Below are 21,790 nucleotides of genomic sequence, written 5' to 3'. Positions count from 1 at the left end.
CCATGACATCTATGTTAACTAACTAACTAGCCATACGATAATTATTATGGTCATCCATATGTCTCGTTTTCGCTTGATCGCATTTGATGATCCAAATAATAGTGCTTTTTTCTAAATGGTCAAATTTTTTTGTTTCTTCTTACTTTTAAACTTATCATAAGGTCATCATCATTGTAATCAAGGTAAATGATGCTAAAGGAGAGAGATACCGGGAGAAACGCTGAAAAACTCAGAAAGTTTTTTCGGCCCATGTTAATATCTCAAACATGAAAAATTTATGGGAATTTAAAAATTTCAAACAAAAAAAATGTTTACCGTAATTAGCCACGGATAATCATCATTATTATCCGCATCATCACATTAAATCATATCACAAAAAAGAAAACGTTGTTCAATTATCATTAGCATCATTCATTCATTCATTCATAAGGATGATGATGATAATTGTGTGTGTGGTAAAAATCTTTATGATTTTTTCATTGTTTCAAAAAAGATTTATGGCCATCAAAAAACAACAGCAAAATTTTAGCTTTTTTTTTCTTCTTTGTTATCAATCGCTCTAAATCTTTGAAGAAGAAAAAAAACGTTTTTGTTTTTATAGCTTTTTCAGAGCAAAAAAAACACTTTTCTTTTGCAATGATGATTTCCAAATCCAAAAAAAAAAAACTGAGACAAAATTTTTCTTTGTTTTTTTTTTTGGAAATTTCCCGTAAAAAATCCAAATCGAATCAATTCCCGAAAAAAAATTTACGGTTATTTTCGTTTGGTAGTCGCAATTTGAAAATAACCGCAGTTTGGTCCAAACAAACAATAATAATAACCGATCAATTGATTTTGTAACAACAACAGAAAAAAAGTGTGAAAAATCTTTTTGGGAAAAAAAATCTTTTTTTTGTCACTTGTCACTTGTCACTTTTCATTTGTTGATTTTGTTTTTTTTTCGAATGTTTGTTCATGCGAAAATCCAAATGTATTTTTTTTTGTTTCTGGTTCGGTTATTTCATTATCTGATTAATCGGGGATAAATTCGGGAAAAAAATTACATTTTAAACACCCTTTATAAATAGTAATGTTTCAGTCAGTCAGACGCACCGGTTCAGGTAATTTTTCCCAAAAAAAAATTTACGGAAAAGAAACTTTTCCCGAAAACTTGTCAAATTTTTTTTCCCAAACCAAAAAAAAAAAAAAAAAAAAATCAGAAAAATCCAGTGGTCAAATCAAATTTCAAAATTCATTGAATTGAATTGTAAAATAAATCAAAAACAAACAAACAAACGCAGAAAATCCAAAAGTAGAAAAAGATTATTTTGGATTTGGATTTGGATTTTGTTTGACCTCGAATACAAACTATTATCATCACCACTGAACCTGTGTTGATTTGATTTATGATGATGTAATGTGATGGTGGTGGTGAGAGAGAGAGAGAGAGAGAGAGAGAGAGAGAGAGAGAGAGAGAGAGAATTCGCAATAAATCACTGCAAGGGAAAATGAAATGTTCATTTTTCAACAGAGTTTGTTTTTGTTTGTTTTGTTTTTCTTTTGAAAGAAAGAAAATCTATGATTCTGGTAATCAGCAAAATAAAAATTATCATCAAAAACATCTTCTGAATTTTACAAGTTTTTTTGTTTTTTGTTTTCACCCACAGATATCATTACTTTTTGTTCGTTTTGTTGTTGTTGTTGTTGTTGTTAAACAACAACTGACATTCAATTTTTAAAAAGACAAAATAAATATCCCATTCCATTCTTTTCTATCGTTGTTGCTAGTTGTTGTTGTTGTTGTTCCATTTGTTGTTCCATTTGGAACAACAACAACAACAAATGGACAAAAAAAATGATAATAATTTTTTTCTTCTTTGCTTCTGTAATCGATGTTGTTCATGATGATGATGATGATGATGATGGATCGATCGATTGATGACACCTATTTAATGTTTTTTTTTCGAATGTCAATACAATGTATTCATTTTCCATTTATCATAATCTGCCAAGTTGCCAAGCACACACACACACAGAGACAATAATCATCGTTGTTTTACAAATGATGATATTTTGTCCGTATAAATATGAATTTCGTTTTATCATTTTCCCTTTTCATTTTCGTTTTTCATTTTTGATCATTTTCAATTTAACAAGAAACAAACAGCCAAAATGGCCATTTTTAAATCGATTTACACAACTTTTTTTTTTATAAATATATAAAAAAAAAGGTGAAATTCAGCAAATTTTTTTTTTGTGTTCAATTTGAATGAATGAAATTTTAAATTAAAATTTTACATTCGATAATGATGATGATAATTTCAATTGTTTTTTTCACTTGGTAACTCTTTTTCATTGTCAAATTCTATTCTGTTTTTTCTGTTTTTTTCATCGTTGCAAAATACAAAATACAAAACAAAACGATTCATTCATTCATTTTTTTTTTTGTTAAAGATTTTTATCTAATTTCTTTCATTGTTACAATTATTTTTTTACAATGATAAAACATCGCCTACGCGTTTTAAAACAAAAACAGAAAAATTATCATCATCATTGAATCTTTTTTTGGTAGATTTTTTGATCAAAAAATCTGAATTTAAAACATGGTAATCAACAGGTGTTTTTTCAAAGTTTTCTTCTGATCCAGAAACGAACACATCACATTTAGCAATTTTGGATACATTTTTTTGTAAATATTTCGTTACCTTGTTTTATGTGGATCATCATCATTATATTTATAACAACATTTGAATCATAAATCACACAGTGACAGAGAAAGACACTTATTATATAACACATTCATAAATGAAATTACTATCGACGAAAAAAAAAATTATCTTTGTAATGAGAAAATAATAATTGAAGGGGGGAGAGAGAGGGGAGAACTATTTTAGATCTTTTCTTTTTTTTTTTTGAAAAATAAATAAATAGAAAGCATCCATTTTTCATTTCATCATCCACAAATGACGTGTGTGTGCGTTTGAATAAATAACCAATCAGCAACCCAAATAACCGGATAATCCATTAATCATAATGAAAAAGAAAAAGATTCATTCATTAAATGGCCGTCGATCTACATATATAGAGTGCATCTGGAAATGGAATTTTTTCAGCTAAAATTGGAAACAAAAACAAAAAAAAAAAAAGATCAATTCAAAATGAAAATTTGTTGATTGTTTTCAATTTTGGATTTAGGTATTTCTGAGCGAAAAATCGACGACTACTGAATTAACAACCACCGACCACAGGCGACAAACAAACAAACAAACAAAGACCATAAATAACCCGAACAAAGAATGGATCAACGATAATCACAATGATGATGACACACACACAGGTGTTGATTATAGTGATTTTCTTTATGGAAAAAAAATCATTGTACTGAAGATGAAATTGAAGATGAAATTGATTGGTATCAGGATTGATGATTAAAGTAGCTTTTTTCATCTTCATCATTTTCCGTTGACAAAAAATTGATACAATTTTTGATGATTCTATTCATCATCATTCAGGTGTAATCTTTGAAACTTTCATTTTTAATTTAAATTTTTTTTTTGCATTTCATTTCAATCACAACCTGGATAATAATTATTATTATTATCCAGGTTAAAATTCAAATTGAATTCTTTCCTTTCATTGTTCAATCAAACAACAGGTCAACAAAACTGATTGTGAAAAATATGAAAAAAAAATAATAATTGAATAAAGCGGAAATTGAAAAAAATATTTGAAGTGAAGAAAAAACCTTGACAAATTTTTCATTTGTAAAAAAGCTTTGTAACCTCCAATACCTTTGGTAAATTGATCCAATCAGATCCGAATCGAATCAAAATTGATTTGATTTGAAAAAGGTTAATCATCATCATTTTCATTGAAAATAATGACAGAATTTTATTGAAATTGGATCAATAAAATTCAATCTTTTATTCAATCTTTTTTCAATGATGATGGTCATCAACATCATAATTACAAAATCAGATAAACAAAGAAAGTAAATTAAGCAAATCTTCATCAAGGTCAAATCATTCATCATTTTCATCATCATCCATTTGATTTGAATCAAAAAAATTTTTCATCCCTTTCAATCTCATTCAATCATCTTGATTTGATTTTTTCCTTATTAGCTTCTTGCTTGTTTTTCTAATTAATTGGATGCAATTTTTTTTCATTCATTGAAACTTTTCTGTTTGTTTTATTGTTTTTAAATCTTAAGTTTTTCCCTTGTTGTTTAATTTATCAAAATCAAATAGAAAAAGGTAATGCAGGAAACAAACAAAATCTTTTTTTTTTTTTTTTTTTGTTAATCTTGATCCAAATACGTCATATATGGATCATGATTTTTATCTTTACTAATCTCAATGATGATGAAAGATAATTTTGTTTTTTTTTACAAAAATCAAAACGATAAATGTTTTTTTTTCTGTTTGTTTTGTTTCAAAAATTTTTTCTCCAAATCTGTCAAAAAAAAAAAACAAAATTTTTGATCATTTTTAGGGTTTGATTGATCGATTGATCGATCAATCATCTCATATGAGATGAGATGATGATGATGATGATCTTTGATTGGATCGATTTTCATTGGAATTCGATCTAGTAAAAAACTGAAAAAAAATCGTTTACATCGATTTCCAAGACAAACAACAAAATTGATGATGATAGTGATCACCCAAAACAAAACAAAACAAAACGAAACAAGATTGCTAAACAACAAACTATTTGCATAAAGTGTGAAAAAACAACAAAAACAAGAAGAAAAAATACCAATCAAATGGATGTTAGTATAGTGATCATCATCATTATCATCGTAAATTTTTTTCATTCAAATAAATCTTTTTTTTTTGTTTTTTAAAGAAATTTCAGAAATTTTCGAAAAGTTTTTTTTCTGTGTCAAATTTGAAAAAAATTTACGAAATCCAAAAAAACAAAACAAAACAAAATATCCCGAATTTGTTTCCAAAACATGATATATTTCTTTGTCGATTTTGTATGTTCTTTTTTGGATCATTCATTAAATTCTGTGTTTGCTATTTTAGCTAAGAGAAAGTGAAAACAAAAACAAAAACAAAACGAAACTTGAAGGTTCCAAGCAACAACAAAAAAGTAAAATATTTTTGTTCCAGAAAGAAAAAAAAAACATTATGATCATTATCATCACCATCAACAAAAAATCATTGCACTTTTGTTGTTGTTGTTGTTGTTGTTTCTGAAATTCATTTTTCATAAAATCAGCTCCGAATAGCCGAGTATGTAAAAACAAAAACAAAAAAAAAAAAACAAAACAAAAAACCAGCCACAAATATGTGAATTTATCATGTGAAAACAGCAAAACAAAAACAGAAAAATCTTAATTGATTGTAATTAATCATATCAAAGAAGTGTTTTACTTTTATTTACATTCAAATAGAAAAGCTAATTATAACTTTGTCCACTCTATACAGACAACAAATATATAGACAAATAACTGTTGTAAAAATTTTGTTTGTTTGTCCAAAAAAATATGATAATCCTCATCGAGTAAATGATCCATGATCAAATGAAATTGGATACATTTTTCTTCCTTCATTCAATGGTGAGATGGTAAGGTAATGAATAAATATTACAAACAATTAATTAATTGTGCGACAAATTTTTTTGCTTGCTTGCTGGCTTTTTAAATTATTCATTCAGTCATTCATTCATTAGATATTCATTTTTTTTTTCTTTAAATCAAATGAAATTCATTAGAAAAGCGATGAATTTTTGCTTAATTTTTTAAAAATTTTGAATTTTTTAAAAAATTTTCAACAAAAGATCCAAACACGCGCAAAAATAAAGAGAAGAATCTTCAACTCTTTCTTTTTCTCTCTCGCTCTCTCTCTCTCTCACTTGTTGCTTTTCAAACAATCTCTTTGCTTGGTTAAATATTCACAAGAAAAATCTTCTTGAAAACTGTCTCAGCATATATTTTCACTTTCTCTTTTCGTAACTGTTTTTTTTCCACCAACCACCACCACCAACGATCATCAACAAAATAAATGTTTGTGTTTAATGGCGCTGAAAACACACTACAGTAGACAATGAATGAATGAAACAAACGAAGAAATTCAAAAAGAAAATAAAAGTGTAAAGAGCGCCCAAACAAAAAAAAAAAAGAAATGAAAAAATGTTCAAACGCGTTGTCCAAAAAATTGAGAAACAACGAATCATCATCATCATGATGATTTGGAACAAAAAAAAATTGAAATCAAAAAAAAAAGTGTTTAGAAATAGGATCAACATATAGGATCATTACCACACACACACACATTTGTATCAAACGACAACGACAAACAAATGCGATCCAATAGGACAACAACAACAACGAAAACTTTCTTTCCCAGAAAAATTCCCATATTTTTTTTTCTTTCTTTTGAACAACAACAAAACAACAAACATTGACACAAAATGATGATGACAAGTTGATTTTTTTCATCATCATCGTTGTTGTTGGTGTAAAAAGAAATTATCATTTTTATGTAATCTTTCACTTTTGTTCACCTTTTTTTTATTTTTTTTTTTGTTTGTTAAGAATTTTGTGAATGATCATCATCAACATCTAATCAACATCATCATAGATCATATCTCTCATCATATCACGTCATTGTAGATGATAAGAATATTTTGTTGTTTTGGTGTGACAATCATCCATCCATCCATCCATCAAGTGTAAACGGACATTTTTGTCACATGGAAATGTTTCCGAAACATTTTTTTTGTTTTGTTTTGCTTGTCCGTTCCAATCGGTGATATAAATGTAAATTGTTAATGAGATGAACTTTTTTTGTTTTGTTTTTTGAAAACTATGAATGCTTATGTGACAAAACTTATTGTATGATGTTTTTAATGTTTGATGATTATGATAAAATGAATGAATGTTTTCATCATGAATTTCGTTTTTGTTTCTTACTTTGTACATAGAATTTTTAAATGTCAATCAAAAATTACAGTGCAACAGTGATGTGACAACAATTTGATGTGTTTCTTGGAAAATTTCTTTTCAAATGAAAAACTAAAATATTATTATCCGCGGCATTATGGAAATTTTTTCCTGAAATTAAAAAAAAATTTCCCGAACAAACTCACACACACACACACACACGAGTGCCAAGAACAAAATTCCCGAAAACAAAATTCATCGTTGAAAGATTTGCTGAATTAAACAACAAAACAAACAAAAATGAATTACAAAAAATCAATATCATCATCAATGAGATTATCAACAAATTATATGACGACTACAACGACGACGACGACGAGGAAAACGATGGCCACCATTATCATCAATAATAATAATAATAATAATAATCAAATCATCAAATTAATCTTGATGATGATGATGATGATAATCATTCCATTAATAAATTGTAAGATTAATAATGATCAAGATTATTCATTCAACAATAACATGATTGAAGAGGTAAGAGCCTTGTGATTATTTTTTTATTTTCTTTTCTAGATGAAATGAATAGAGAGAAATTAATCGATTGATTTGATTATTAGTGAAAGTAATGATTTTTTTGATTTTTGATCAGGAAAAGGTCAGCCTGATGAGTATAATTAGGCAAACGAAAAGCTTTGTTTGTTTGTTTGCTTTTCATATCGATCTAAATCAATCAATCAGATTTTTTTTTCTCGTTCATCTTTGATTAATTTTATTGATTCGAGTTGGTTTTTTTTTAAAAAACTTAACTAAACTAAACCAAGCTAATCATCATCATCATTACAAAGATTACGTAATTTTTTAATTAATTTTCTTTTAATTGAGAAGCGAAACTAAAATCACGACTATATTCACATTACAAACACAAAATGAAGAGCATTACTAATTACACCGAATGATTACGTAAAAAAATTTATGATTGTAAAACCTTTTTTCTAATCATCATCATCATCATTTTCGATGTTTTTCCATAAACCGGATCAGCGGTATAATCCAAAAAAGAAAAAAATGATTTTCAAGTAATAACCGATACGGTTATTATCGCTTTTTTTGAATAAAAAAAAACACCATCAAACAATAGATAATTTCTCTATCTATTTTATGCCTGGCGTTTTTTTAAACCCGAGGTATACCCGGGTATTTTTTCTTTTGATTGTTTGTATGCAAATCATCATTTACATAAAAGTCTAAAACTCTTTTTTATGAGTACATCATCATCATCATCATCATCATTTATTTTTCATTAATCAAAAGTGGTGATGATGAAAAACTTTTACTTTTTTGTTTTCTATTTAAATTACCTGTGTACCTGAATAAATAAAAAGAAAAGGTAAAGATGTGATTTGAATGTAAAACAATAACAGAGATGAACCTTTATTTTTATCATCATCATCAATAATGACCAAGTGTGTGTGTGTGTGTTATTTACGTGATGATGATGGTCATCATTATAACCATCCTCATCATTTTGGTTAATTTGAACAATTTTCTTTTCATTTCATTTCATTCAGGGTGATATAATTTACTTTTTTTTATTATTTCTTTTTCGTTTGTTTTTTCAAAAATGATGATGATGATGATGATGATGATAACACCTGTTGTAGAAAAACAAAATAATAAAGAAATTTTCCAACTTTGTAAATTCATTTGTAAATTTTATTCAAATAAATAGCCCAATGATGATGATGTTTTGGGATGTTCTACAAAGGATCTTTTGCATTTTATCGTCGTTATAATAATTAGTTGTAATTAATTTTACAAATAATAAAAATTTTTCTAAATAGATTTTCTGCTGTTTGTTCTGTTTGTCATATATGATAATAGAAAACGTTTATTAACGTTTTATTAACGTTTTTTTTTCCGTTTCAAAAACGAAAAATTCAATTTCGAGCAACGAAACCAGGAAAAAAAACAATTTTCCAAATGAAATTGAGGTGAAACACACATGCAGGTATTCAGCACAAACGTTGTTGATGATAATGATGATGATGTTTGTAAAAAAAAAGTTTGCATCAAAAAGTTTGTCAAAACAAAGAAAAAATGGTTGTTTTGTTTTGTTTTTTTTTTCAAAAGTTAAATTAGATTAATGCAATACCAAACAAAACAAAAAGGACATCTGGATTTTTGTTTTCAATTACAAACAGTTTAGGGGGATTGCGGAACTTGACTCTTCGTTTTTCGATTGATTGATTCAATAAATTCATAAATCATTTCGATGATGATGATGATGACCATGTGGTGGTGGTCTAGATTTTTTTGAATTTGATTGATGACATGAAGATTGAATGATGGAATTTATGGATTTTAATGTTTGTTTAATCTTTTTTTTCTTCTTCTCAATCTCTCTATGGCTCCCGTTTTTTGTTTGTCCGATTCGACCTTTTTCATCCGACATGGTTAATCTGAATTCGTTTGTCTGTTTTGCTGAAACGAATGTCAAATCAATCAAATCAATCAAACCAAATCAACAATCAAGGAGCCAATATCATTGAATAGTATTGAACAGGCAAATGCTGCATTTCGTTGTCAAAGTGATGGTTATTTTGCCGATGTTGCTTATGGGTATGTTTCATTAAAAAATAAGCAAAAATCAATTTTTCAATTGAAAAAAATCTTGAAAACTTTTTCTCATTCAAAAAAAAAAATCAAAAATCAAAGATGCCAATTTTATCATGTATGTGAAAATGCCAACAATCCATTCGATAAACCGGTAAATTACTTTTTATTCTTGAAAACTTTTTTGCCTTTCTCAAAAATGATTAATTAATTACCTGATTTACCCGAATTTACCTTTTTTTTCACTTGAATCCAAAATCCGTAAACGTTGTTTCCAGTCATTTGTAAAGCATACATTTTCCTGTGTAAATGGTACTGTATTCAATCAAATGTCATTCACATGTACACGTTTGGATGATTCAATACCATGTGAAAAATCACCAACATATTTTTACCTCAATAAACGTAATGGTGATCCAAAAGCATTTTTTCTTACCGATGATGATATATTTAAACCAAGCCAATCACCATCATCACCAGTATCATCACCATATGATCATTATCAACAACAACAACAACAGCAACCAAAAACATCATTAACACCTGTAATGATTACACAATCAACACCGTTACCGTTACCAACACCATCAACACCACCGTCATATCAACAACAATCAACATTAACAACATTATTATTCAACCATGAATTATCACCAACAGCATTATCATCACAACCACCATCACCACAACCACCACCACCAATACTACAATCATCCTTACCATCAACACTACCACCATCATTATCATCATTATTAACCGAAAATCAAATTCATCGAACCCGAAAACCAATTCAAAGTAATGATAATGATGATGATTATGATGATTATCATCATCATCATAAAATTGAAATTTCTAACGATAATCATCGTCGTCCAAAGCACCAGCAACTGGATCGAAATGAACGTCGTAATCGTTTAATATCATCAATGATTAATAGTGATCAAAACCTTGATGATCATTTAATAAAATTTGATGATATTTATCGTCGTAATTATCATCAACAACAACAACAACAACAGCATCCAAACGATTCAACAACAACAACAGCAAAAATTCATTATCGACGACAACAGCAGCAACAGCAGCAAATTCCACGTGCACCACCATATGAACTGGATCATCATCATCATCAACAACAACCAAAAACCTATATAACCAATGTTGATAATGATGATGGTAGTACAACTACGACAACGACAACAACGACTACATCCTTCTTGAATAATAATAAATATCATCCGAAACCGAAAACATCGACACCGACATCGACATCATATCAACTGGATGATAATATAAATTATGTTCCATTACGAACAAATTCACCATCGACCATCAATCATCATCAGGATTTAATGAAAACAGCATATCGAACATCATCTAAATCGCCTGAACCAACATCAAAATATTCACAGATTTTAAAAAATTATACACCATTATCATCGAATATTGAAACATCAACAAATCGACCATTATTATTGGATATTATTGATCAACCGCAGCAACCGCAACCACCGATCGGCACACGTAAAACGCATCTTCCATTTACACCGGCTACATTTTCACAGATCTATATTGAAAATCAAAAACAATCAAAATTAGAATCATCAATACCATCAACATATTTACGTTTAGTTGAACAAAGACAACAAAAACAACAGCAACAACGAAAACCAACATTAAAAGCATTTAATCATGTAAATGAACAGTTAATATCGTTGACACCACCACCATCGTCATTGAATAAAAGTATTGATCATTATTCAACAACTGGATCAAGTAATCATCATGGTTCAATATTATCACCAACATCATCACCAACACCATTAACAAAATATGAACAATTAATAGCACAAAGTTTAGCAAAAAATCATCCTAATCATAATGGACGTCGTAGTAAATCAACAAAACAAATTGCACCAAATCATTATGTTACGATTGAATCACCAATCAATATTTTAGATACAACACAAGAAATTTCACGATCATCATCATTGAATGGTAAAGATTCATCAACAGGTAGAACAATACTTGATGATGATGATCAACAACAACAACAACCAGTAAAGATTTCTTTTGTCACCGATAATAATAATAACAATAATAATCAAGGAAATTTAAAAAATCATCGATTATTATCATCAACAACAATAGCTAATAATAATAATGATAATAATGAACAAAATCAACAATCAACATCATTTGTTGATTATGGTACAACAAATTATAAAGTAGTTAAACAAATAAAAGGTAAAAATTTACTAATAGATCCATCATTAGAAAATGATCCGGAACGTGATAATATTATTGCACAGGTATTAGAAATGTTAAGTAAATATAATTAAACAAAACCAAAACAAAATGAATAAAAACAAACTGGCCGGAAACAAAATAAATAAAAATACAAAATATTATCGTTTATTTAACTGGACAACAACAACAGAAACAGGCAACTACAAATGATGATTTGGAATTTTTTTTTTTGTTTCGAATGTTTTTTTCGAAAGGAAAACATTCGATTCGAATATTTTCTTTTTCCGGCAATTTTCTTTTTCCCGAAAAATTGTTTTCTTTTCCGACAATTTTCTTTTCCCGGCATATTTTCTTCTTTTGCCTCTTATTACATTATTTTTTTTTAAAAAAAACCTTGAAAAAAACTTTTATATTCCACAAGCAGCACATTAATATAAATTCAAAAACAAACAAAAACAAACAGAAAAAAAACCGCAAAACTTTTGTGAGAAAAAACATTTATTTTCCACATCAAAAACAAAACAAAACAAAAAAAATCGTGTTCAATTTTTTTCTTTCTCTCACTATTTTTTGAATATTCAAACTTTGTTGTTTTTGAATAAATTTTTTCGCTATCGATTCGTTATAATTTAGTTTAATAAAATTGATTTATTTTTTATTTTTTGCAAAATCAAAATTTTTTTTTTCAAAATTCTTTTTCAATCGAATATTCTTTTCGACTATTTTGATTGATCGACATGGGTAGGGATAAAATAGTCGCTGCTTTTTTTTTGCTATTTTGAGTTTGGTGTGTCCTGCTTTCCCCTGTGTGTGTTCGATGTGTTCGAAACCCAAAACACACACAGACAGTGCTGCTATAACTGGTGTGGTTGATTTTGTTTAATATTTTGTTCGTTTGGATGGTTTATTGGAGCGCGGTTTTCGTTTTCATATCTAAAGAATCTTGTTGATATTTTTTTTTTGTTTCGTTTTGTTTGTTTGAATAATATTAATCGATATCGATATTCGCAAATCGAATAATAATCATGTCACAATCAAATCGTGTTGGTCATCCGGTTCGTAATCGAAAAAAGAATCGTTTAATTTATAATGAAGATGAAGAAACATCATTTGGTTCAAATCGTATGCCATTATATTCAATTTCGTCAATGTCAAATCTATCTAAACAATCAAGACAATCATTAATGAATAATAATAACAACAACAATAATAATAATAATAATGTGGGTAATAAAAATCAACAACAACAAGAAGAATCTATTGTTGTTTATAAAGGAAAATTTAATAAAAATATTGGTAATAATATAATGAATAGCCTGAAAACATTATTAAAATTACCAAAAGCATATAATTGGGTTGTATTGGAATGGTTTTATGGTAGTATTGATCAGGTATTATTTTTGGATGAAAATGAATTTAGTTTATGTTTGAAAGATTCATTTCCACAATTGAAAACAAGATATTTAACTCGGATGGAATGGTCACAGATACGAAGATTAATGGGAAAACCACGTCGTTGTTCGGCATCATTTTTCGATGAAGAATTAACAACATTAAATACTAAACATAGTAAAATTCGTTTTCTACAACAGAATAAAGTACCCGATATTAATGTTTATAAAGATTTACCGGAATTTTTACCACAACCATTAGTTGTTGGTGATCGTGTTTGTGCATTAGCTCGACAACATGAAGGTTTACATTACGGTACGATTGAAGGTATTAATCCATCAAATGGTACATATCGTGTACGATTTAATCGTGATGAATTAGGTTCATTAACAATACCGGATTATGAAATTGCATCATCCGATATACCACAATTAGTACCAATATCAACATTTCAGATTAAAACAAGAAAACAATGGAATCTATCGAATCGTATTGTTGATTCGATTGCAACAGTCGAACCACATTTATCATCATCATCATCATCATCAATATCATCATCGACAACATCATCATCAACAATAGCAGCAGCAGCATCAACAACAACATCAAAAGCAACATCAAAATCAATTAAACATAAACAACAACAATCATTTCCAACTGGTGAAATAATTATCGGTAAACATCGTACAAGAATATTAGAATTTGATCAAAGTATTGGTGGATTTCCAATCAAATTTCTAACCTATATGGTAAAAGCATCAAAAATATTAACATTAAAAAAACGTAAACTAACTGAATTACAGGCAATGAATACAAAAATTGAACGTATGAAAACATTATCATTACCAATATCATTAACATTTAAAAAACAATATGCAATAACTATATTAGAATTGGAACAAACAAACAAAGAACTTGGTTTTTATTTGAAAAAAATTCAAAGCTATAGTTTACAGGTTGCATCGGATGGTAAATTAAAAAGTCTTCGACCAGATATATTAACACAAAAATATCAAATTGAATCCAAACAATTGATTGAAAAATTACAGGGAAAATTTAAAGTTAGTGAAAAAATGCGAAATTTAATCATAAATTTAATATGTTTATTGGTACATTTACGTGGTTTTCGTGATTGTGAAATAAGTTCATATGAATTTGAATCATTATTGAATGCATTAACAACAATCAGGGAAATGATACATTTAGATAATCATGATACATTTCAGAATAATGTTGAAATACATATTCGTCATATAATGACTTGTGTATCACATTTAGGTAATGTTGGTGCTTTTGCTGAATCAACAACAGCACCAACATCATCATCAACATCGTCAACAACCACAGCAACAATGTCGACATCGAATACATTTAATATCAATCATCATCATCATCATCATATGAATGATATGATCAAAACGGAAATCAATTGATTTTATCATCATCGATAATGATGGTAACATTTTTGTTGTTGTTGTTTTGGACTTGACATTATTCATTCTTCTGTTTTCTCTTTCGTTTTCATTTTTCATTGTTATTTGATATTTGATATTTTCCTGAATGAATGTGTGTGTATGTATGTATGTATTTTAACCTATCTTTTTAATATTTTCACCACCAAATATAAAATAAAATAAAATAAAAACAACCTTTAATATTTATCATTTGGATTCAATCATATAATCACTCATCATCAATGATAATCGAATTTTGATCGAAATTCGAATAATTTGACTTTTAACGCCATCTATCAACTTAAATTGTAATTTATTCATTTTTTCACAACGGAATAAAAATTTGAAAAACAAAATTATAATTTTTAAAAAAAAAAATTTGAATAAAACAAATTGCGAAAAATTATAACAGGTTTTTTTTGTTTGTTTTTGAAAGAAAAAAAAATCCTAAATTGATTAGATATAAATGGATGGATGGATTATGTTGTTGTGGGAAAAACAAAAACGTTTTTTTTTCAAACTAGACCAGCATCTTTGGCCAATGCAAAAAAACGTGATCGTCGATCTGATAATAATCGTTGTGGTGATTCATATTCAACAACACGACCTTTATCCAATACTAATACACGATCCGAATCCATAATTGTATTCAAACGATGTGCTATTGTTAATATTGTACAATTAGCAAATTCTTTACGAATTGTTCGTTGTATAAGTGAATCAGTTTCCAAATCGATTGCTGCTGTTGCTTCATCCAATATTAATATTTTTGTTTTACGTAATAATGCACGTGCTAAACAGATTAATTGCCGTTGTCCTACCGATAAATTTTCACCATTTTCAGCAACCTGATAATCTAATCCGGATTCTAAACCCGATACATATTGTTTAAGATGAGAATGTTCTAATGCACGCCATAATTGTTCATCACTTTGTATATTGAACGGGTCTAGATTTGATCGTATTGTACCGGAGAATAAAACAGGATCCTGTGGAATAATTGAAAGTTTTGAACGAAGCTCATGTAAACCAATAAGACTAATATCAATATCATCGATAACAATTCTACCGCTTGAACCTTCAAGTAAACGAAATAAAGCCAATGTTAATGTTGATTTACCAGCACCGGTACGTCCAACAATTCCGACCTTTTTTTTGTTGGAAAAAAAATTGTTAAAAAATTTTCTTTTAAAACAAAGTTATAAAATACCTTTTCACCACTTTCCACTTTGATACAGATATTATTGAGAACCAATTTAAGACCATCACGATATCTGACACAAAATTCATCAAAATCAATTTCACCATTATTTGGCCATTCTTTTGTTATCATTGGTTCCGAATTTGATGGTCTTGTCCATTCACGTTCAGTTGGTATATGACAATATTCATCAATTCTTTCTACCGATACAACATTTGTTTCCATTTCTGATGCCATACGTATTAACCAATTTAATGTTTGTGTAACACTCATTGCATAGGTCATAATTAGACCAGCAAAACCGGGTTGAGATTGAAATTTATCACGTGAAAGAACAGAAAATGCAGCAGCAAAAAATGTAATCATATTACCACAAAATTCTAATCGTATAGCTAACCATCGATTAGCAATAAATGATGGAAAATAACAACGTTGATTAGTATCGACACGTTCATTTGATTCTTGAATAAAACGTTTCGAACAACCATATGCACGAATAGTTGAAACACCGGATAATGTTTCACCAAAATGTGAATAAATTGGTGAACGTGTTACCGATTCTAAACGTTTTAGCTGTCTAGATGTTGCTACATAAAATTTCTACAATCCGAAAAAAACAAATTGAAAAAATTTTCAAAATTATCAATAAAAAAAACTTACCTGAATAAGATAATAAAACAGCAACAATGGAATGGCAACCAACAGGAAAACATTGATTTCAATGACAATCAATATGAATGTAGAGATCACTTGAAGAAAACATATAACCCATCCTCTGAAATAGATAAAAAGTTAAAAATCAAATGATAATGATAATAAAAAAAAACAATTCAATTCAATAATTACCTCATTGTATGCGGTATAGTTGAATCAACCGTATCAATATCTTTACTAAATCGATTAACAATACGTCCTAATGGTGTTGTATCGAAAAATTGTATCGGTGAACGCATTATACGTTCCATTAATATTCGATGTAATGTACGTGAACTATGTACAACACCATTGGCTAATGCAATTGCACCAATCAATACACAAAATGCTTGTATAAATCCAAGACCACCATAAACAATAAGACGATGATTTCTTAGTTGAATTTCATTATCAGTAATATTAGCCGATATTAGATCATTTGACCAAATTGCCAACCATACATTTGAAAATACTGATGCTGTTTGCATACCGATGAATCCAAACAAAATTATCAATACCCATAAACAAGTTAACGAACGAAAATATGTTATATAAACAGAAAATTTTACTTCTCCTGTTTCGGTTCGTTCGATTTCGATTAATTTTTTATCAATAGATTTTTTTGCAATCGGTGTACTTGGATCATCTTTACTTAAACTAGATGAACGATGTAATTCGGTTGAAGAATCTAATTCATTTTCTTGTTTTTCATTCGATGCAAATTCACGTACAAAATCGGAAAATTTCCCCGAATTTGACATTAATTCAGAATAGGTACCAGTTTCACTGATTGTACCATGATTTAATACAATAATCTGATCAAATTCCGGTAATAATGATATATTATTTGTAACTAATAAACGTGTACGATTTTTTAATAATCCAGTACGATTTGATATAACACGATTAAATATATGTTTCGATACATGTGAATCAACAGCCGATAATGGATCATCCATTAAAATTATATCAGTTTGTGCATAACAAGCTCTAGCTAATGCAACACGTTGTTTTTGGCCACCAGATAAATTAATACCTTTTTCACCGATTTCAGTTTGATCACCACCGGGTAATATTTGTATATCCGGTTTCAATGCACACATATCAATAATTGAATCATAACGATTTTTCATAAATGGTTTACCAAATAAAATATTATCACGTAATGTTGCATTCTGTATCCATGCTTGTTGTGTAACATATGCTATTGATGAATTATGATTAATCTGTACTCGACCTTCAATACATTCCATTTCACCAAGTAATGCCGATATTAATGAACTTTTACCTGAACCAACATGACCAACAATAGCAACTAATGAACCTTTTTCAATATTTAAATTAATCGATTGTAATGTTAATGGTGGTAATGATGATCGTTGTTGATCATTATTTTCATTATTATTATCTAATAATGGTTGTTGATTTGTTTCACAACCATTCGCTTTTGATTGTTGTTCATCATCATCATCATCATCATCATTGGATTTTTTAGCTTTGTTCTTCTTCTTCTTATTCTTTTTCTGTTTCTTTTTCTTATCATTATTATTATCAACAGTATTGGTGTTTTCAGTTTCCCAACAAAATGTACCATTTTCAATACGTATATCTAAATTATTCATTAATTCTTCATTACGATCAACATAATTTTCAAGTTGTGGTGAATTTAAAAAACGATTTAATCTTGTTATCGATACTGAACATGATACTAACATTGATATTAACATTGGTAACATTGATAATGGAAATCTTAATAAATTAAATAATGATAATGATACAAATGCTTTTTGTGGATCAAGTACATTATCTTTGGAGCTAAGAACATAGATAGCAAATGTAACGAATGATACCATGAATGGTGCACATGTCCATAAAAATGATGTTACCGAATGTAGATAACCATTCTTTTTTAAATAATCAATTTCACTATTACGTATGTTGGATACTTTTTGTATGAAAGGCACTTCCCATGCATATAATTTGATAACACGTATACCATTCAATAGTTCATTAATAACTTTAACACGTTCATCTTTTTTTTTCATTTGTTTCATTTGTAAACGTCGTTGATAACTGGATATAAATCCATTTATTGGTATCATTAAAACCATAACAGCTAAACCGGCCAATACTGATGGTCCTAATTCCATCCAAAGAAAATAAACTGTTAATGCAATTTGTAATGGTGATGACCAAATAAGATTTAAGAATGGTAAAACATCAACAAATCTTTGTGCATCAACCGACATTAGATTGACAATTTCACCGGTAGTTGTTTGTTTACGTGATGCATTACTTAATGTTAATGCTTTACGATAGATAGCCGATATGAATGATGTACGTAATCGCATACCAATTACAAACATAATGTAAAAATAATAATTCAATAAAAAATGATTGTATTAGGGCTGTAAGAAAAAATAATGCTGCAATAAAATAACCATGCCATATTGGTTCTTCCGACGATGGTTTCTTAATGAATCCGATAAACAATTTAAGTAATTGCGGTGCAACAAATTGTAAAAGATCATGTCCTAATTTAAATATAGCACCCGATATGAATAACCAACCAAATGTTTTACACATTGCCCATACAATATTGGCAGTTTTTGGTTTAATCGTATCCGTCGGTATAGCTGTCATAATGATCGGTATTGATGATGATTGTTGTTGTTGTTGTTTTAATGAAGATCGTTTTCTCATTGATAATTGTGATCGCCGTAATTGTGAACGCCAATGACGATCAAATTTTGGTGCAACATAATTTGTTTGATCTTCAGGTTTTAATTCCCATAAATCATCCATTGTTAATGAACGACGAAAACCTCGAATGGCCAATGTATTGAACCACCAGAATGTTAATTGTGATAAAAATGATGATCGTAATTCTGGACATTCGATTGGTTTTTTTCCCGTTTCAATTAAACTATGATGATCAATATTTGTTGTTGATGATGATAATGGTGATGATGATGATATTGTTTCTTCAATAATTGTACCATTTGGTTCATATGGTGAACTCATTTCAAATGAATCAACATTATTGATTGATAATTTTCTTTTTGAATCATTCAAGCTATTATTATCATCATAATTATCCAATGTTGATGTTTGTTGTTGTTTCGATGATAGTCGAAGAAGTGGAATTGGTTTTTGATCGGCAAAACATGTTTGTAAAAATATTATAATCAATAATATTGAATGTAATATGAATATTGTGGATAATAATGATAAATTAAAATTCTTTTCAATCGGACCAATTTGTAGATAAACATTATTGAAATTAAAACCATTCAAAATGAATGTATAAATTATTGGTAAAAATGATATAACCGATATGAACATAAATAACCATGCAATACCACTGGTATGTTTACCATGACGACGATGAATTTGAATAAAACAGGCAAAAAAACTCTATAGAAAGATTAACGGGGGAGAAAAATAATTAAATTTTCAAACAACCAATCAAACAGAAACAAAATCAGAAACAAACTTACAAAGGTAATTATATTCAATAATGAAGCTGAAATATCAGCCGATGAAGCCAATATTATATTATCAACATTATTGTTATTAATGTTGATTAATTGCCAAAATGGTTGATAATAACAGAGATCATGAATTAATTGTGCTAGATTTGTAATGATTAATAAAATTGTAAAAAATAATCTTGATATATTATATTGATTATATGGTATTGAAATTGATTGTTGTCGTCGCTGTTGTCGATGATGATAACGATCATTATTGAATGTAAAATGTTTTTTTAGAAGAAAATAAATTTCAATCGGTGCAAATAACCATAAGAATAATGATGGTAACCAAAATGGTATTGTTTTAAGAAAACATTTTGAAAATTCTGGTCTTGTTGAATTCCATAATTGATTGAAATCCTATTTGGAAAATAATCAGAAAGAAAGAAAATCAAATGATAAGATTAGATAAAAATATATAATCACTATGTTGATAATAATGATGATATATTTTTCCTAATGATGACAATGACCGTTATGTTGACAAAAAAAAAAACATACCAATATTGATGTTGATGATGAATCATTACCGCCACAAAAATATCGATCTTCCATTGTTGTTGTTCGTTGTTATTTTGATTTTCTTTTTCTCAAATCATGTGTGCGATGATGATGATGATTTGCAATCGATATGCAACCGGTATTCGCCAAACAAACAAATCACAACCAACCAACCGGTGAAACACACAGTGTAACAAAATAACAATTTTTATGCAACCACCACCACTATGTCGAGAACCAAGATGATCAATTAAAAATGTTTTTTTTCCAATCCAACTACCAACTACCAACCAAAATACCACCGCGAATAGATCCTCCGCCTTTCTCTCTCCTGTCTCCTGTAGTAGAAGCACGATTGTAATTGAAAAAATAAATAAATTTAAATAAACATTTTTTTCGTATAACATACGTTTGTTTGTTTGTATGATGATGATGTTCAAACAAACCAAAAAACAAAACAGAGAAATATGGGAGAAAAAAAAGAAGAAAATAAAAGATCCTGAACTCAAAATGATTGTTGAAAAAATTTTAAATCATCAATGATATATCCACAAGCAAACAACCACCACCATCATTTATTTGACATTGAATTTTTTACAAATGATGATGGATGACGACAACGATTTTCTTCTTCTTGTTCAAATAGAAGAAACGATGATGAAAACGATGAGAGATTTTTTTTTTTTTGGTTTAAAATTTGATTGTTTGATGATAGTGCCAAGTAACAATCAAACAGCCAAACAGCAAAAATAAAAAACCAGAAAATTCTACAACCAGAATCGGATTTTTTTCTGGATAGAACACACAAACACTCAGTATAGCAACAATAACAACAACAAATGCACGCCAGCAGCAACAGCAGAATCCTAAAAGTGTTCGAATATTCTTCGAATCGCGCATGTGCACAAGATTCACGTGATTCTTTTTTTGGCAAACAAAAACGAAAAAAAAAGATTCGAAAAATTCGGAAAAAAATTTTTCACAACAACAAAGAAAACTAAACAAAACAGAATAAGGAAATGCAAAAAAAGAAGGAAAAAATCAATCAAAAACTGATAATTATTATTTTTTGTAATTCTTGTTTCGTGGAGGTAGACATTTTATATTCTGCAAAAATAATAAAAATAGATTCCGTTATAATTGGTTTTTTTTCTTTCTGGAAAAATATTTTCTTCAATTACTTTTTTGTATTTTGCCAAATGTGTGTGTGTGTGTGTGTGTTTCACTTGTTTATAAATGTTTTTATTCACTTTTGGATCGATTTTTGATC

At 28.4% G+C, this 21,790-nt stretch overlaps 3 protein-coding genes across 3 annotated transcripts; 2 read left to right on the top strand and 1 right to left on the bottom strand.

Moving 5' to 3' along the window:
• Positions 1-6,481: 6,481 nt before the first annotated feature.
• Positions 6,482-12,401, top strand: LOC113794614 (uncharacterized). Its single transcript, XM_075820838.1, has 4 exons — positions 6,482-7,414; positions 9,414-9,499; positions 9,596-9,647; positions 9,772-12,401. The coding sequence occupies exons 1-4, from the start codon at positions 7,175-7,177 to the stop codon at positions 11,833-11,835; spliced, it is 2,442 nt and encodes an 813-aa protein (XP_075676953.1). The 5' UTR covers positions 6,482-7,174; the 3' UTR covers positions 11,836-12,401.
• Positions 12,402-12,547: 146 nt separating this feature from the next.
• On the top strand, positions 12,548-14,783 carry LOC113794604 (protein lin-9 homolog). Its single transcript, XM_027344724.2, has one exon. The coding sequence runs from the start codon at positions 12,769-12,771 to the stop codon at positions 14,566-14,568; it is 1,800 nt and encodes a 599-aa protein (XP_027200525.2). The 5' UTR covers positions 12,548-12,768; the 3' UTR covers positions 14,569-14,783.
• Positions 14,784-14,885: 102 nt separating this feature from the next.
• On the bottom strand, positions 14,886-21,354 carry LOC113794613 (multidrug resistance-associated protein 1-like). Its single transcript, XM_075820834.1, is given in 8 exon segments — positions 14,886-15,737; positions 15,800-16,390; positions 16,451-16,565; positions 16,637-18,876; positions 18,878-19,900; positions 19,984-20,379; positions 20,521-20,858; positions 20,930-21,354. Coding segments are annotated over 7 exon segments (5,052 nt in total). The 5' UTR covers positions 20,575-20,858; positions 20,930-21,354; the 3' UTR covers positions 14,886-15,104.
• Positions 21,355-21,790: the final 436 nt, after the last annotated feature.

The sequence above is a fragment of the Dermatophagoides pteronyssinus genome, unplaced genomic scaffold (assembly GCF_027571235.1).
Source record: "Dermatophagoides pteronyssinus isolate colony J.1.1.1.1 unplaced genomic scaffold, Derpt_VIB-CSIC_2022.12 sq0008, whole genome shotgun sequence".
NCBI classification, from domain to species: Eukaryota; Metazoa; Arthropoda; class Arachnida; order Sarcoptiformes; family Pyroglyphidae; genus Dermatophagoides; species Dermatophagoides pteronyssinus.
The sequence above is the reverse complement of the archived record's forward strand: the minus strand, read 5'-3'. Positions and strand labels throughout refer to the sequence as shown.

What these genes read in the sequence shown, in the direction of transcription:
- LOC113794614 (XM_075820838.1), top strand. Translation starts at nt 7,175, where the DNA reads ATGAATTACAAAAAATCAATATCATCATCAATGAGATTATCAACAAAT. An exon ending in ACAATAACATGATTGAAGAG is followed by an intron (nt 7,415 to 9,413) that starts GTAAGAGCCTTG and finishes TCAACAATCAAG; the next exon opens with GAGCCAATATCATTGAATAG. An exon ending in ACAATCCATTCGATAAACCG is followed by an intron (nt 9,648 to 9,771) that starts GTAAATTACTTT and finishes CGTTGTTTCCAG; the next exon opens with TCATTTGTAAAGCATACATT.
- LOC113794604 (XM_027344724.2), top strand. Translation starts at nt 12,769, where the DNA reads ATGTCACAATCAAATCGTGTTGGTCATCCGGTTCGTAATCGAAAAAAG.